Source organism: Piliocolobus tephrosceles, chromosome 20 (genome assembly GCF_002776525.5).
Source record: "Piliocolobus tephrosceles isolate RC106 chromosome 20, ASM277652v3, whole genome shotgun sequence".
In the NCBI taxonomy this organism is placed as follows: Eukaryota; Metazoa; Chordata; class Mammalia; order Primates; family Cercopithecidae; genus Piliocolobus; species Piliocolobus tephrosceles.
In genome coordinates this window covers 10,668,264-10,686,885 of record NC_045453.1, presented here as the reverse complement: position 1 = coordinate 10,686,885, position 18,622 = coordinate 10,668,264, and the positions used below count along the sequence as shown (strand labels likewise).

Genomic DNA, 18,622 nt, shown 5'->3' with positions numbered 1-18,622 from the left:
GTGTAGGAGGGAATCCAGTCATAATTCTGCATGTTAAAATCTCAAAAATGTAATTCTGGGAAAAAGACTTTCAAAATTCTTAAAAGATACTTATTTACAGTTTAAAAAGGGGTTTATTTGAGAAATATATAAAAACATGACAGAATACTTCATAGGCCACTTTCCACAATAAAATAGGCAATAATTACATGCGTATTTTTGTAAGCATAAACACTCAGGTATACCAATGACAGTGGTATGGGTATGACAGTTGTAAGCAGACAAACCCTATTCATAATGAGGTAGGTAAGAAAAAGGGAAAATGTACAGGTGAATATCACTAGGGTTGGTGATGGTGTGCACCCAGCTTTACAATTTCAGTCATCTGAAATATTGTGATGAATAACCTAAATCTTGATGAGATCAATCAAAAATGATGCCAGGTCACCACTGTACATACGCAGTCACCCAAAGAGCCTAGATCTTGAGAAATTTTACATTGAACAAATGCAGATACACAAAAAGACATCTCTTCATTTATGGAGGAAGTTTCAACGTTTTTACACACACACACAATGCTTATACACAAAGGCAATGTTGTGATAATGTACTTTCGTCAAGTCAAATTTGCAAAAAATGCATAAAATGAATTCAAACTCTATAAAAGTCCCTACACAATTTATACCTGCAGTATTGGAAATGATGCAAAGATGAAATACACAGCAAAGTGAATTGTAAGAAATAAGGCTAACAATTTAAAATAGTGGTGGGGGGGAGCCTAAAAAAGGAAAAAAAAAAAACAACAGAAAGAAAATTTGACATATGAAAAGTATATTACAGAGACAGATGATGGGCAATTACACAAAGCTAGTCCATAAGAGGTGGTCGACTTTCATGATCATTAACTATATTTTCAAGTCTTGTGTCACAATAAATTGTTACTTTTTTCTTTTAGGACATGGCTCTCCTCGGAAAATATATTCACATTCATTTTCTCTGGTGCTGCTCTTTTGGAAGTTTTTCTGATTCCTGTGATTCTGATTTTCAGGATTTTAGAGTTCAGGGATTTCAACATTCAGGATTATGGCATTTGGGATTGTATCTTTCGGGATTATGATCCAACCCATTTAGGAGAAGGTTGTCCTGGTCCAGGTACTCTGCCTGCGTGGTTACCCCTATTAAGTCTTGACAAAGACAGCAGTCTGGCTCACTGAGCTTTTAGGTCAAACCCCAAGAGCGCAAAGCTGAAATACTTGCCTTTCCAAGAGTCCCAACACATTCTCTGTGCCTTTGTATACACTATTCCCTGGCCTAAAAGCTCTTCTGTTTCTTGTCCACTTGGGAAATTTCTACCTACTTTCAATCTTTCTAATCTCCTCAGGGAGACTGGAGGATCTCCCAAAGTTGACTGGAAGTCCATTTCCTCCTTCGGTGCTTCCAATGACAACTTCATAACCTCTAATGTATGTATTGTAATCATTATTTGCATGCTGTCTCCCCACAGAAAAGTAAGTGCCTCTAGGGTGGGTCTGAGGTGGGTCAGTGTGTCTCCCAGGATCTAAACCTTGCCTGGAATCATTAAGTGTTCAACAGGTATTGTCTGAAGAACTGAAGAATGATGAACTCATGGAAGAAGTCAGTTGAGGTTTCCTTTGAGCCACCTTACAAAGGTCTGCACAGAGACTTCCTAAATGACTCCAGTTCTGGGCTAACTCCTTAAGATGAGCCTCTGAATCAGATGTGGGCTTCTTTCATCTTAAAGCTTAATCCTGAGCTCATTACTTGCCAAATGCTTTCTGTCTTCTGGGACTTTTGACAAAGATAAGACATGCTAGGAATAAATATTTCCAGATCCACTTCTTAAAGGCCATCCCCAAGAGACTCCCAGGTATGTGAGGAGAAGGGAAGAGGACTTACATTTGTTAAGCGTCTACTACATGCCACAATAAACTTATGAGGCAGCTATTAATATCCCATTTTATAGATTCTTGCTACTTAAAGTGTGGTCAGAGGAGCAGCAGCCTTGGCGTTACCTGGGGGCTGGTTGGAAATACACCTTAGGCCTCACCCCAGACCTACTGAAGCACAATCTGCATCTTAACAAGATCTCCAGGTGATTCGTCTGTGATACAAACTTTAAGAAGCACTGTTACAGATGAGGAATCTGGGATCAGTGAAGGTAATTAACATGCCAAAGTTTACACAGTTGGTGTGAGCTGGGATTTGAACTCATGTCTGCATTTTCTAAAAGGCTGTGTATTTCCCACCACACTGCTACTGAAACTCATGCCAAGCTTGTAGCTTAGAAAAACACATCTAACGTTGTATGAAACATATTTTAAAAACTTTATTACAGCATGGTTCATTATTTCAAAATTGAAGAATAAAGTTATTTTAAAAAGTTCACATCCCACATCACCAAATACAAAAATCCTGGTCATAGAGGTTTCCTGCCTTGGCATGCCAGAATTAAAAATCTTTCTAGTTTATTTCTAAAACAGCTAAAGGTACTGGATTGTTACCTTGGTGATTAAAATTCATGTAACTTCTTAGTTCTCCGATGTCTCGAGAGACTGAAGCCCGGGATCAAGAACACAGGCTTTGGGGGGTCCTAGCAGACATTAAACTGTCTGCACAATTTGAAAAAGTACTTAACTTCTTTGGGGCTGTTTTCTCAGTAATAAAGCAGGCTAATGATAACCCACATGGAGTTGATGTCAGGGATAATGACATCACGTATACACTGGAACACAGCAAATACTCAGTAATGTAAGACACTATCACACTATTGCCATCATCAATATCTATTGCCATCATCAATATCTACCGCAGCCTCAGACCAGATGACACATCATCGGGAAAATCACCCAGTTAACTAGGCTAGCTAACATTGTTATTCCAGAAGTTTGCCAGCCAGCAGGCATACTTAACATAGATATGATTTATTAGTAATCAATACATTTAAGAAAGTTGTAGGCTTTTTTTTTTTTTTTTTTTTTAGTGATTATCAAAGTGACATGCTTAATTTATTTTATGATAACCCTGCAGCTAACAGGGACCAAATTAACCATACTTTTCTTTCTACTTTGGAGCCAGGGACAAGGAAGAAAAGTGTTATTCAGAAAAAGTTTAAGGAATGTAGAAGAGACAGGGGAAAAACAATGAATGTAATACACACCACAACACTACCATGTCATACATGTGCATAATTTTATAGTATATAAAGCACTTTCTCGTGTATTATCTTATCCAATTCTCACATACTGTGAAACACTGTCTCCATCTTAAAGGTGAGGAAACTGAGGTTAAGAGAGCAAACAACACTCAAGTCACAGAACCTAAGCACAACAGTCACGGCAGAAACACAAACCCAAGTCTTCTGAACGCAGCCCAGGGCTACTTTCTACTAGACTACCCAAGTGATTTAAATTTACTACTCTCACAAAGAGAGATGTTCAGCGTCAGAAAATCACCCCTAGGACCAGTTCCCAGCAAGTTTCTACAGCCCCATCCGCAGAGGTGACCTACCCAGCCTAACATACACACCCTTTAATAGACTGTTCCTAAAAGACAAAAGCGCTGCTTCTCTTGAACCTGATACTTGAGAATAATTTCTGTTTGGGGATCCTTTGTTTGGCTACCTGGAAACAATGTTCAACATCTTTTCAACCTCCTTCTTATGCTAATTACAGCTCATCAGCATCTGGACACCCACAAGCAAAATCAATCTGGCAACAAAAGCAAGCCAACAACATTTTCTTACCATAAAAAAAAACAAACAAGTAAGACTGCAAGATGATTAAATACACAGAACATTTCCCCAGCAACCTGCAGGCTGCTGCATATAAAAATCACATCCAATATTACAAGAGTCCAGGAAGGCAGACACTAACAAACATCTCACACACGTAATTGTATTCTTTATGAGCAGTGAAATGTATACAAGTTTATTTTCAGTTTACTCCCTTCCACATTATATCTTCTGTTAGATGCCAACATGTCTAACACATTCCAGTATTCACACATTAAAAAAAAATTCCATTTGAGAGGCATCTTCACTTCCCCTTCTTATGCTATAACCAAATGAACCTGGATGCATTAGCCTTCAGTCTACAGCTCACTGTCTTACTACCCTGAAGTCCCAACACATTCACAACACTTAGAAGAGCCAATGTCGGCCAGGCACGGTGGCTCACGCCTGTAATCCCAGCACTTTGGGAGGCCAAGGGGGGCAGATCACCTGAGGTCAGGAGTTTGAGACCAGCCTGACCAACACGGCGAAACCCCGTCACTACTAAAAATACAAAAATTAGCAGGGCCATGGTGGCGCATGCCTGTAATCCCAGGTACTTGGGAGACTGAGGCAGGAGAATCACTTGAACTGAGGAGGCGGAGGTTGCAGTGAGCTGAAACGGCGCCATTGTACTCCATCCAGCCTGGACAACGACAGCAAAACTCCATCTCAGAAAAAAAAAAAAAGAGGAGCCAATGTCACCATCTAAGCCCAGCTCACCTTTCCAAACTGCTATTACCTCCACAACCTAATCATTTAACCTGAAAATTATCCTGCCTTCTAAAAATACAGTCTAGTTCCTAACTGTATTAAAAGGCCTACCCCTGCTAAAAAATGCCCAAGATGCAGTGAGTAAAAACAGTATATCCATTGTGATTCCCTTTATACAAAATTACACACACACACACACACACAGTCTCTAACATGGTGTTTGAATGGATGGCGTCCATGACGTTTTCAGTAATTAACTCTGGCTGGTAGGACTGGGGGTGATTTTTACTTTCCCTTCATCTTTTTTCACAATTTAAAAATTTTCTACATGAGTTTATTTTATTCATACTCAGATAAAGCAATAAAGCTGTGTTGAACAAGCCTTCCCCAAAGACCCACCATTCAAAAATCTTCCAGTGGCACAGAGAGAAAGTAAAAGGGGTGCTTACTGAGGCTTGTGCTGTAAGAATTCTGGCCAGTAGCTCTCAACACTAGCCCCTACCTCCTTTTTTTCTTTCATTATTCTCTTTTTATAGAAGGATCTGGAGCTTTTTAAAAATATAGATGCTTGGAGCCCCAGTCCTCAGAACTGTTGGAGGAGGGACATGTATTTTGTCAAAGTTCTTTAGGTGATAACTGATCAGTCAGGGTAGAAACTACATATTTATGTCTCATTCTCAGGAGGGGGACAACAGGGAGAAAGGCCAGAATGCTAAGGGAAGTGTTTACCTAAAGGCACGTAACTTTGCAAGGTAACCAAGCAGGGAATGGTTAGGAGCAGAAACTGAAGGCTGAGCAGTGCTGGGCATCAGGTATGGAAGACCATGAGTAGAGTGGATACAGTGGGTACATAGACACATCTTAAGGTCTGAAGGCCAAGAAGAGGCACACAAAGTGAGGCAGGGCAAAATGTTTGGGATTGAGAGATGAAGGTTATTTATGCAGTACTGGGGCCAAGACTACTGACAGCTTAAGAGACTGAAGAGAAAAGACACCAAACAGTTTAAATTAGTCCCACCACAGGTTAGCAACCTTAATTTATGATTTAAAAAACCAAAACAAACCCAAAACAGAAGAGCACTGCTTGTGATTCAGTTTTTGGAAGCTGCAGGAAAATCCCAGGTTCAGTTCCTAGGAAGGCCAGGTACTAGCTGTGTGACCTTCAGAAAATGACAAGTTATCTGGGCCTCAGTGTTCTCATCTATAAAGTATGGGTAATAATACACAGCTTATAGGGTTATTGTGAGGATTAGGTGAAATGAGCTAATATATTTAAAAGCCTATTAGCGGACAAAGAACAAAAAAGGCCCCCAAATGGCAACATTAGGAAGCATATCCCAGTAAAGATTAAGTGTTCACTTTTAATAAACCAGATCCCACAGTTAATTACTTCCTAGTTTCTAAGTTATTTCCCCATTTTGGCACCACTTACAAATGCTGGAGAAATAACTAAAGGAGTCTGGCTATTTCTCTACTTTTGTTTCTACATTGCTGGCATTTGTTTTATCTATAAAAGAGATATACTATACCCTAAACTATTTCTATAAAACTTAATCAAGATTATAAATGAAAACTAACAGAGTCATACTGACACAATAACAGAGCATCAATGGAAAATTCTACTTCTAAAATAAGAATTCTGGTAACGCTGCCCCTAAAAAGCCAAGTTTCTACCAGGCAAAATGAAAAACACAAAAGAAAAACAGGAGTGATAAGTGTTTCTCCTTCATCCTCCCCAACCGAGCCCTCAATATCAAAACTGAATTTGGGCTAATTAGCTGAAACTATCAAAATAACTGAAATTAGTACTATACCTATGACCTGTATTTGGGTCATAGGATGAAAACCTATGGGAGAGTCCTCTGTCAGCACAGCATAGTTAAAATAACTAGCCTAACACCAATGACTACTAACACCTAATGAACACTTACTAGGTACTAGAGCACCAGTACTGTCCTCAACACTGTCCAGAGATGAACTAAGTCAATCTTTGCAATAGCTCTACAGGTCCTTCCAGGTCTGGCTTCTGCTTACAACTATCTAATCTCCATACTCTCTTCAGCAAGGACTGGTACCAGACTGGTCTCAGAGGATGCTCCTGTGGAACTTGGTAAAAATACAGATTCATTGACTTTATGCAGACTGCTGGAATCAGAAACTCTGAGAAGACGTCCTCAACATTTCCATGAGATTCCTGATGATTCTGATGGTCAGCTAGGTTTAAGGCTCACTGCAGTTTGTCCCTCCCAACTATTTATTTATTTTTTTTTAAATACGTGCTGCTTTTTCCATTGACTTTCCTTTACCTGGCTAACTTTTACCAAAGGTTTGGCTCAGGGGGCCACATTCCTAGGGTGGGGCTGTTTCTAATCACCCACTCTCACTACCCAGGTCAGACGGGGAGCCCCTCCTGTGCTCCCACAGTGCCTCATACTTCCTTCTACATCTTTATCTTGTAACATAAATGCAGGTTTCTGTGTCTGTCTCCCCAGCTGAGCTGTCAGCTCATTCACCTTATATTTTTACCTCGTAACAGAAATGCAGGCTTCTATGTCTCCCTAGCTAGGCTGTGTGAGCCTGTTTACCTTCTAACTATAGCATCAAGCCTGACACAAAGCAGGGACTAATGGTTTGTTAATATAAGAATGAATGAAGCCTCACTGACCTACCTTTGGGGTATCTATCCATAGAAATAAATCCTCTGCAAGGGCAGTCTAAAATGGGAGCTTCAAACTGAAACAGAAGAGTCTGGTACCTATTTGAAGACACAATGAATTTGAAAAGGGCTAGCATAACCAGGAAGGTAACCGATGGTCCAGGGTAATATGCCATCATGCAAAACAGTGGCTGTCTCATTTCCCAAGAAGCCCCTGTTGTGACCCAGTCTATCCACACATAAAGTCCTGGGTCACAGCTGGGCTTCATACCCACAAAAGGCAAGAGGTTTATATCCTGCATGTAAACATGAAAACTGGAAGAGGTAGGGACCCATTCTATTTTTGAAAGAAGGCAAATGTGCAATAACTATCTTACCATACTGAATGCTGACCTGCTAGACACTACATCAGACACTCATGATCATTATTTGTCACAAAACATTCTAAGAAAGGTTTTATCAGGCTTATTTGACTGAGGAGGAATTCAAGGTCCAGAGAGAAGAAATAACTTGCCCAAGGCCACTAGCTAGCTTGCGGATAGAGCTGGGTATGAAATCAGGCCTATCTGCCTACAAAAGCAATCTGCCTTCTATGACTCTGTGCTGCCTCTGGATTACCAACCAGAAAACCACTGGAGCCACCCTGGTGTTGGAAGAAGCTTTAGAAGTAGACCTAGGCTCAAATTTTGCTCTGTCACTAATGTGCTAAATGGTATTTTGGTAACTGACAAACTCTCTGAAACTCACCTGTGAAAAGAAGACAGAAATGCCTAATTCATAAAGGTACTTATGTGCACCTGTAAAGCCCTGAGGCTTAGTAGACAGATGCCCAATAAATGTGAAGTGACCATTCATCAGTTTTCCCCATTCCCTCGAAAGAGAACAGTTGCTTCCAGAATGGCAAATTCATCCTGTCTCACTGTCTTCTTCAATGGCAAACAGCTATGCTGTGCTCTACTTGGGAAAGACCTGTGGGTAAATCCTTAATATGACTTGAACCAGTTAACAAACCAGATGTGCACCACTCAAAATCATCCCCTCAAGCCTGATGAAAGGAACCCCAGATCCAAACACATTGTTTATTTCAGCATCCCTACATTTTGTCATCTGAGGTCAGGAATAAGACAAGCAGCTGGAGGGAAAGAAAAGGAATTGATCCAGAAACTATTCAATTATAAGATTTTCATATAGCAACAAAAAACAACAGCAAGACATTTTCATCCTTATTTAACACAAACTGCTGCTAGTACATGGCTTAATGCCATCCTTAAATACTGTTCACTCTTCACTGGCTTATTGTTCTGACCACTATAACCAACTCTGTGATTATCAAGCTTGAAGAATACAAATATGGGCACACAGGTGGTGGGGGCAGCCTCTGAATCCTCTGTTTATAGGTTAGACAGAGGAGAAATAGGGACCCGAGATTCCTTGGTATATCCTCTCAGGGAAGGTTTTTATCTTGTATTCCACATAGAACTGGCAAGTTTACAGCCGGCCTCTAGGACTGGTAGATTCAGGAAGGAAAAGAATTTCTTCTGGCAAGTACTTCTAAAATTACCAACATAGAAGGAGGAGGAATACAAATTAGAAACCCATCCTCATTCCAGCCACTAATACTAATGAAACAGGGTCTACGCTAAGCACTTGATCTGTATTATTTATTTAATCTTCACTTGTCACCCTTATAAGATAGATCCTAAGAATAACTCAATTTTACAACAGAAAAAATTACAGGCTCAGAGAGGTTAAGCAACTTTTCCAAAGTCACATAGCTGGTAAATGACAGAACCAGGACACCAACCTAAGTCCTGTCTTAATCCAAAGCCCACGTTCTTCATCATCCATATCACAATAACTAGCTATACATGCCAAGTGCCCACTGTTGCCTCTGCCATTCCTTCCCCGGCATAATAATGAAATACTATTTATCCTTTGAAGAGTACTCAAATGTTATCTCATCTCTTAAGCCTTCCCAGAATCCCTAAGGATATTCCTTTCTCTGGGCTTCTTCAACCACTAGTGGGACATTTATGATAGTGTGATGTCTGGAGTCGGTATTAAAATGATCTAAACCAACATTTATCAACCCAGCTGTTATGGTCTAGACATGGTTTATCCCCACCAAAACTCATGTTGAAATTTCACTGTCAATGTAATAGTGTTGAGAGGTGGTGAGACCTTTACAAGGCATCTGGCTATGCGAGATCCACCCTCACAAAGGGATTAATGTAGTCTGGTGGGAATGAAGCAAGTCTTGCTCTTGCTAGACTAGATTACTTACCGTGAGAAGGTTGTTATAAAGCAAGTCTGTCTCTTGTGCTTGCTGTCTGCACACAATCATTTCCCTTTTTGCCTTCCACCATGAGTTGACGCAGCATGAGGCCCTCACCAGATGGGCTGCCTGATCTTGGACTTCCCGGCTTCCAGAATTGTGAGCCAAATGAATTACTTTTTTTTATACATTATGCAGTCTCAGGTATTCTGTTATAGCAACACAAAATGGACTAAGATACCCCCAACATTGTGTTAGATTTGCATCAGTTACTTCAAATAATTCTTACCCAAGAAGGTAGGTATTATTTTGATCTTAAAGATAAACAAATAAACAAACATATATTGAAAACTACTACAGGACAGATACTGAGCAGCCTTATGGTAGAACCATAAATTGGTTAACTCATTAACAACACTCTGACTTTCATAATGTTCTTAATGACTAGCATGTGTCTCATGTTGATTATAACCAGTACGTGATACAAAGGTGTTAAATAAATTCATTTATTCATTCACTCAATATTTACTGAGCACCTACCATGCACCAAGCACTATGATAGGCAGTAGAAATGCCAAACAACAATTTCATCAAGTTATTTTGCCATCTGCTCCTGATAACTTCTATAATTTGAAACGGTAAGAGTCCCTACCACTACGATGACTTGTCAAAGCACCAAGGTCTTCTGATCAAGAACTCCTGACTATCAGCAATTCAGAGAAGAGCAGGCTAGTCTGGACCCATGACAACAGATAACAAAGGCAATGACTTTGTGAAATGAGTGTGACATTTGTGATCAGGAGCTGAGGAAGGGCCTGACTCCCAATTTAGCCACTTACCCACTGTATGACCTAAAGCCATGATTTCAGTGAGTCTCACAACGACCCCATCTTCAGAATGAGAAATAACACCAAGCTTGAGGGGCCATTTTAAGGCTCAAACATGATCAGATGTGTAAAGACACTCCTACAGGTGCTGAATATAGGGAATAACACATGAACATATTGGCTGAAATTCTAATGCCTTTTTGTTTCAGTCTGTACCATAATCTCCCTCCCATCAGAAGTGTCTTCATCTGTAAGCATTTCTGTTCTTGTGTTCCCTCTAACAATGAAATATGCTTGCTGAGTATGTCTTTGTAATTGTAATATAGGTTTGTGGTAAATATCTATAAAATTGCTTTTTCCCCATGTCTGTTTTCCTCCTTCTTCAAACTGTAACTTTGCTGAGGGTTGGGAGTCTCTCCTACCTGGGTGGTAACTTTGAGAGGACATGAGAATTGGGAGACTAAAGCAGACAGACTTAAGATTGCAGTGAAGTTCAGGAGAGATGATGAGGGCAGAGACAGTGGCAACGAAAAGGACTGGTTAAAAGATTTTCTAAGGTGAATTCATAGGGCTGATGATCAATGACACAGGGGGAATATTAGAGTTAAGCATGGCATGTTGATTTCCACAGAGGGTGGTGGGAAGGAGGCTGGTGCCATTTACCAAGGAGAAAAGATGATAGCAGTGAAGGAATGGTTTTGAACAAGCTGAGTTTGAATATCTGGTGCTGTCTGCTGATTATTAGCTGTGTCAACCAGAGTTTGGGAGTGAGAACTAGATTGAAGATCTGGGAGTCAATGGCAGATAGATGAAGGTTAAAGCTGCAGGAGTAGATGAGATCACCCAAGGAGAATGCATGGAAGGAAAAAAAGGGAACTAGGGGAAGACACTGCCAATCTATTCAAAAACAAATGCCTGAGGGCCAGGCAGAGGAAAAGGATCTGGAGATGGAATCACTAGGAAGAGCAGTCTTCCCCAGGGCAAGCACTGTATTCTGTTCCTTGTCTCCACTGGACCTGTCACATACTAGGTCTCTGTTATATTTTGAACATAGCAGGAGCCCCAGTAAAAGCTGGCCTCAAACAATGCCACGTCATTACAGCCCAGCACGAAGACTTTTAAAAATGTTTCATTTTGTCTATGTTGGCTAAACTCCCTTCTTTTCTGACTGCAGGAAAAGTTTTGCCATTTCTTTCTTCTAATCCCAGGAGGCGGCGTGGGAGCTCTGACCCGACTTCCTCTCTGTTAGGAAGATACACAAGGCAGCTGTATGCTACCTGACATGTGGAGTCCACCGGAATCACTTATAATTCTTTGCTGATGACAGAAAAGTATTCTTTAAAGCACTGACCTATTATCAACTGCTGTCACTGCTGAAAAGGTAAAAATGCGTGTATATACCTAGCATGCACACCACATACCTACACGCTGCTCGGTGGCTCACCCCCTTAAAGCTCTTAACAGCCTCCAGGGGAACTATGTTAAAACAGTGCAATTAACTAGAACTGCTACAAACTCAATAACTCACATACCTAATGAAGCAATACGAGGAAAACTGGACTTATTTTAATAAGAATTTTAAAAAGAGACAAGAAGTAAAGGTCAGATGCCATTTCTGGATCCCACCTCTTTTCTTCTTCCACCTCTTCTCTTTTTCCCTCCTATTCTGAAGCAGTTAATACCAAGGAGACAATATATACTGTGCTATTCTTTTAAAACCAAGGAGGCAGCCAATCATGCTAGTGCACCCAAGGGCAAATCATTTCTTTACAACCCATCCCCCAAGCTTAATGCCTGCCCTGATCTATTTCTGAAGGTTTTATTATGCAAACCTGAATGGATTTCAATTATAATAATTCTTTTCCTTCCCCATCCCAAATCACAAAAGAGGAACTAAATTACTGGCATTCTAGGTTGTAAGGGCAGTTTTGCTTTTACTCCCCTCTTTAGAGTCACCCTAATCTAGAAACTCCCATCTCGCAAACCCTTCCATTGGTTTGGGAACACAGCTGTTTATATGTCACTCACTACTTAGCATAGCTTGACTCCTCACATTCCCATCAGTAATGGATTTGCCCATTTGCCCACAGTTATCATGGAGCAATTAGACCACAGGCCAGTAAAACCGACCTACCCTCTCCTGGTCCTCCCACAGTAGAGGTGTGGGCATTTTCTCTGCCTGGCCATCCCCACGGGTATGTGTGACTAAAGCCAGGGTGGGCAGAGGTGGAGACAGTTTAAGGTCTCTTACAGTGCCTGCTTTATTCTGGGGCCTATGCTAAGCATCTACATGTCATCTCATCTGACTCTTGCAAACACCCTTCATGGTAGATTCTAGCCTCATTATTTTACAGATAGGACAAGTGCAGCCCAGGGAGCTTAGGAACTTGCCCAAGATGGCACAACTGATAAGCAGCAGATCCATCTGTACCACCTCAGGCTGCACTGTGACTTTGGGAGTCAGGGGAAGGCCCTAGGAGGTGACAGGGGCTATGACTGGACCAGGATGGACTTCAAGAGGCAAACCAGGATGTGTGATATTTTGGAGGGACCAAATAGATGCCCCTTTTTCAACTAAGATGGACTCTAAGGTTAAGGAAATAAATGTTACCTACAGGTGGAGGGTTCGGGGCTCAGCTGGCAGAGTAACTCCCTGCATTGCCACGGCTACAAGAAAAAAACACCCTCTTGTGAAACTCCCTAACAATATCAGGCAAATTATCAGACCTCTCCTAACTCTGACTGGACAGAGGATTGGCTCTGCAAACATTCTTTTCTGATAAGCAACTGCAGACTTCAACAAGCTCAGGGAGACTGTACACCAACTTTGTGTCTTACAGTTCACCTTTTGACATAAAGAGTCAAATGCTACCTCATTTTAATGCTAAAACCCCGCCCCAGAGTGAACGCGGGATGTGTTACATGTTTACCCATTGCGCATGCACTTGACTCCTCTCATAATATGTGTAATTTTCCCCCCAAAACTGCTGAATGTGTATGACTCTATTGTCTAATACAGACCTTGTGAGGCCTAAAACCCAACCTGCCCTTTCGCTTTTTGAAGACAGAGCACTGCTGGTACATGCCACAGACTGTCTCTTCCTAGTTTATAAACTCCTATCATCAATAAACCTCTCCTTTCTGCTAGTTAGCCATCCTGGTGCTCCTGTGGACAACAGCGACAAGCCCCTAAAGCTTCACAAGAAAGAAAGGGAAGAGCGTGGGGTGGCTCTCTAGAGCTTCTGGACTGGCGAGCTGATTCCCAGGCCTCAGTGCTCCACCTAGGAGCTGGGCTACTCCTAGGTGCCTGTCATAGGGTGGCCTTGCCTGTAGGGAAAGGCTGTGTACAGCAAAACTCTTAAGCTGTGGCTCTAAAGTGGGGGTTCTGCCATAATCTCCAAGCCAATGTGACAGAGAAAAACTTAGAGCTAACAACCCACTCATTTTAGCTTCCAAACAAGCTGGGGAAACACCATTCACTCTATGTGTATGACTGACTGACAACCATCAATCTGAACTGAAATCAACTGTATTGACTTCAACCTTGTCAGTTTCTGAGGAAAGCCCCAAACCCATGCTTGCCCTCAATGAGCCTTTCAGGGAAATGGCTGTTCATTACACAGTCAAGAAACATTTACTGTGCATCTACCACATGCCAAGCACCATGGGACCAGGCAATGGGATCTAGAGGTGACAAGGCCATTGGTTCCATAATTTGAAGGGCTATGAAGGCAGAGTCCTGAGACCAAGAGTCCACTGAACAGAAGATTCTATCCTAGTCCAGGGGTTCATGACATGCTTCCCTGAGAAAGTGACATCAAAACTAAGGACCAAGCTAGGCCCAGAGGTTCATGTCTATAATCTAATCCCAGCACTTTGGGAGGCCAAGGTGGGCGGATCACTTGAGGTCAGGAGTTCAAGACCAGCCGGGCCAACAGGGTGAAATCCCATCTCTAATAAAAACACAAAAAGTAGCTGGGCATGGTGGCGGGCGCCTGTAGTCCCAGCTACTCAGGAGGTTGAGGCAGGAGAATCGGTTGAACCTGGGAGGTGGAGGCTGCAGTGAGCCGAGATCGTATCATTGTACTCCAGCCTGGGCACCAGAGTGAGACTCTGTCTCAAAAATAAAAAGGAAAAAAAATAAAAACTAAGGATCAAGGATAACCAAAAGATAGCCAGGCAGACAGGTCGGAGAAAATCACTGCACATGGAGGGAAGAGCATGGTGGAAGCCCGGAGGCAGGAATGAGCTGGGCACACCCACCAGTGTTCCTGATGCTCTGGGACCACTGGGCTCTAGCTTAGCACACAAATCTGGCTCACTTACGTGAGAAGGGCTGACACACAGAGGCCAACGAAGAGCACAGTCTTACCCAGAGGATAGGACAAAAAAAACCTTGCACAGTGTGCACTGCTCTGCTCTGCCTCCATTCTCACTTGGCCATTCATGGCCGAAGGTCGGTTTGCAGGAGTGGCAGCAGCTGGCAGGAGTGGAGGGCCATGCTTTCTTCTTGGGGTTCACTTCTGCTGTCTGGGTGCTGGTCCACTCAGGATGCAGAGCACATCCTCCCCAGCCATTACAGCCCAAACATGCCATCTAGGAGAGGTCTTACCAAGCCATTGCCCTCACTAACATAATGCTATCACATTCCTAATGCAGGTACTCTAAAGCAAATATACTGTTACCAGCAGGGCACATTTTTTCAGAAGAAAAGTAGCTGCTCACTGAATCTGTCACTTCCTCCTCTTCTCAGTGCCATGCCAACAGAGCAGGAACCTGCTAAGGTCTGTTTTCCTTCAAACTCTCTTCCAGCACACTCAAGATGCAGCCTCAGGTCTCTCAGTGGAACCCCGCAGGTCAGCCACAGCATTGACCCTGAGGAGTGTCCTGGCTCACAGGCAACCCTGACAACCAGGGCTTGTTCCTGAGAATCTGAAGGTGCGGCTATCAGAGCTTCTAGTTCACTAGTCCACTTCCCTCATCTTATAGACCAGAAAGTAAAATGTAGAGCAGGGAAGTTAAGCCAAGGTTCCAAAGTCACACAGCTAGTTAGCTGCAGAACCCACGGCTCGGTTGCTTTCTCAGTTCATCTCCTCTAAAAAAAAAAGAGATAAGGATGCCACCAATACTTCATAGGTTGTGAGTTTTAAATATGATAGCCAATAGTGCAGCCGGGCCAGGAAACTGGCAGGCTTTCAAAGAATGGTGACTGTCTGAAAAGTTTATCTTCTAGATCTCCAAGACCCCCTCCATTCCTTCTCCCAGGGACTCATTTTGCTGAATTTTCAGCGGGGAAAATCTAGCATGGGGTTAACATATTTATAGCTAGTGTTTGGTCAAAACGAGTTAAACTGAAGTCTCTACTTGTTCTCAGGTCTCTAGGCCACAGTATTTGCAAGGCCAGTTCCTCCTTTGCTCCAGCCAGATTTCCTGTTGTCTCTGGAGAGTTGATTTGATAGAGAAGGTATCACTGAAGGTAACCACTGAAGGTAGGTCACACTACCTTCCCTTTAGCCACTCCAAGTTGGGAGAGACTAAGCCAAGTCAATGGGAAAAGAGAGAGGTGGGAGTTCTCAAACTTTTGTCCACGAGGGTGAGGAATACAAAAGATCCTGCAGATACCCATGCCAATTCCACCAAGCACTGACCAAAAAAAAAGGCTCCTAAACCATGGGACGAACACTGCTTCTGAGAAGACAACCAAATGAGCCAGTCAGCTCAGCTTCTCCTCCTCTCTCAACACACTACCTCCCCACTCCTATCCACCCGCTCCCCACACTTTAAAATAACCATCCAACCATGTAAATTCCCTGGTGCAAGTGTCTGCCAGGCTCCAGCAGAACTGTCAATGCTCATAAATCCCTGGCCTTCCAGATTGCACTGTGGCTATTTATTGGGGAGAGGGCTGCAGCAGGCCACTAGACAACAGCAGGAAGAGACTGGCCTAGCAGTAACTACTCTGGTTACAGCGTCGCAATTCATGGCAGCATTTTGCTGGGAGTGTGCACCATCAGGGAGGAGAAACATAAAAAGGGGAATCTGGGCTATAAATAGTTTATTTCAGCAATTCCTGATGTTGGCTGAATCATACTTTAGTACAGAAATACATGAAAGCACCACTCTGGAGGTGACATGTGTTGCCACCTCATTACTCTTTTCAAAAGGGTCTTCCATCAGAGAGACACCTCACTACAAATGATAGTGAAGAAAACAAAACCCTCACACACAGACTTATTAACAGTCCAGAAGGAAATGGAACCACCAGGATTCAAACAAGCAGAGAACTGGTGTAACAAAGGCTATCAGTCACCTGGGGTCCCGTTTTCATTCATGAAAAATAAGAAAACAGTAAGAAGAAGGTAGCACTCTTCCTCTCTACCCCCCAAACACATCAGAATTTTTCAAAGTAGTTCACATTTCCCTATTTCTCCTAACGCACCTACATTAGGCTGACTCGTCCAGTGAACCCTACCTTCGTGTTCCTTCTCAGTGGTTCCCACTTTCTTGATCTTCCTGGGAGATTTCATAAAGAGGGGAAAGATGGTTCGTAAGCCAAGAATGTCAACAAACTTATGGCAGTTGTCTGTGCCTTCGGGGCCAATCATGGCATGGTCCAGCACTTTCAGGGCACTGCTCCTGGAGATCTTCTTTTCCCTGTGAACAAAAGGTTTCAGATGAGGTATTTCATGGGGAAATTATAGTGCTTAGGAAAAAAAAAAAGGTATTTGCCGCCGTACACATTGTATATCTAAATGGAAATATTACATACTTGTTAACAATTAGGAGAAGACATCTACAATAGGGTGGACAAATTCTTACGGTCAGAATGATAAACACAAAAGGCAATACTCAAAATTCTTTATGAAGCATTACCACAATTACACATGAAAAATGTACATTAAAAATAACTGGAAAGAAAGAGACTAAAATTATAAGAGATTATTTCATGGTGTTGAGATTACAGACATTTCATTATTCTTTTTTCTTTAACAGCTTTATTGAGACAATTCACATACTATACAATTTCTACCATTTGAAATGTACAACTCAATGGGTTTTAGTATATTCACAGATATGTCAGCTACCACCACAATTATAAAACATTTTCATTACCCTGAGAAGAAACCACCTACTCTTATCACCCCCTACCCTCTTCTTCCCATCTCAGCCCTAAGCAACCACTGATGTACATTCTGTCTTACAGATTTGCCTATTCTAGACATTTCATGTAAGTAGATACCATATATTACGTGTTCTCTATGACTGGCTTCTTTCACTTGGCAATGTTTTCAAGGTTCATCCACGTTGTAGCATGTATCAGTACTTCATCCCTTTTTATTGCCGAATAACACATGCCACAGTTGGTCCATTTATCAGCTGAGGGACATTTGGTTTGTTTCCACCCTTTGGCTATTATGAATAATGCTGCTATCAACATTGTTTCCTTAGTTTCATTTTTGGATTGCTCATTGCAAGTGAATAGAAATAAAACTGGTTTATTTCCTGCAAACTTGCTAAACTTGTTTATTAGTTCTAATAATCTTCTAGTAGATTCCTTAGGATTTTCTATATATATTATGTTAACTGCAAACAGTTTTACTTCTTCCTTTTTAATAAAGATGCCTCTTATTCCATTTTATTGCCTAATTGCCCTGGCTAGAACCTCCAGGACAATGCCCAGTAGCAGTGATGAGGGTGAAAATCCTTGTCCTTGTCTTAGGGGGAAAACATCCACTCTTTCACCATGAAGTAGGATGTTAGTTATGGGTTTTTTGCAGAAGCTCTTTATCAATGGTTAAAGAAGTTCTCTTCTATTCCTAGCTGAACTATTGGTATCAAAGAATGTTGGGTTGTGTCAGATGCTTTTTCTGCATCTAATTTTTCCTTTTCCTGTATCTCAGTTTCTCATTTTTCCATAATGAACATGTAGAATTAAAAAACTATTTTCAAGAAAAAAAAAAAGGTGTTTTTCCTCTTGAAGCAAAAGGTCATAGAATAATAGTGCCACTGGCTGCTATTCTTGCAGATACTTCCCTAGGGATTATACTTTTTCTACAATCTTAAATTTTTTTTTTAAATACTCTGAAGTAGAGAGAAGCAAGTCAGTCATTTCCTATCTTGCTACAGCTGGTAAATAAACCAACCAAACCAATATGCAATATTTACTGAGCACCTACTTAGCACTGTGGTAGGCACAAGAGAAAACAGTAAGAAATGGGTTCTGCTTCCAAAAAAGAAGCTAAATCTGGGGAGACCAGAGTAATATGAAAGGATCAGAGAAAAGTATAAATCAGCATATAATTTTTCCCCATGTATTATTCAATCTACAAATATTTACTGGATAACTCTCACATGATTGGGAAAGACTGCGTCCCGGTTCT

The 18,622-nt window shown here is 41.7% G+C and overlaps 1 protein-coding gene across 1 annotated transcript in view; it reads right to left on the bottom strand.

Moving 5' to 3' along the window:
• CTNNBL1 (catenin beta like 1) overlaps window positions 1-18,622 on the bottom strand; it is a 177,614-nt gene that overhangs the window by 51,864 nt on the left and 107,128 nt on the right. Inside the window, exon 11 of the mRNA XM_023227877.2 lies at window positions 16,714-16,895. Coding sequence (XP_023083645.1) covers window positions 16,714-16,895 — 182 coding nt within the window. The remainder of the gene's footprint in view (window positions 1-16,713; window positions 16,896-18,622) is intronic.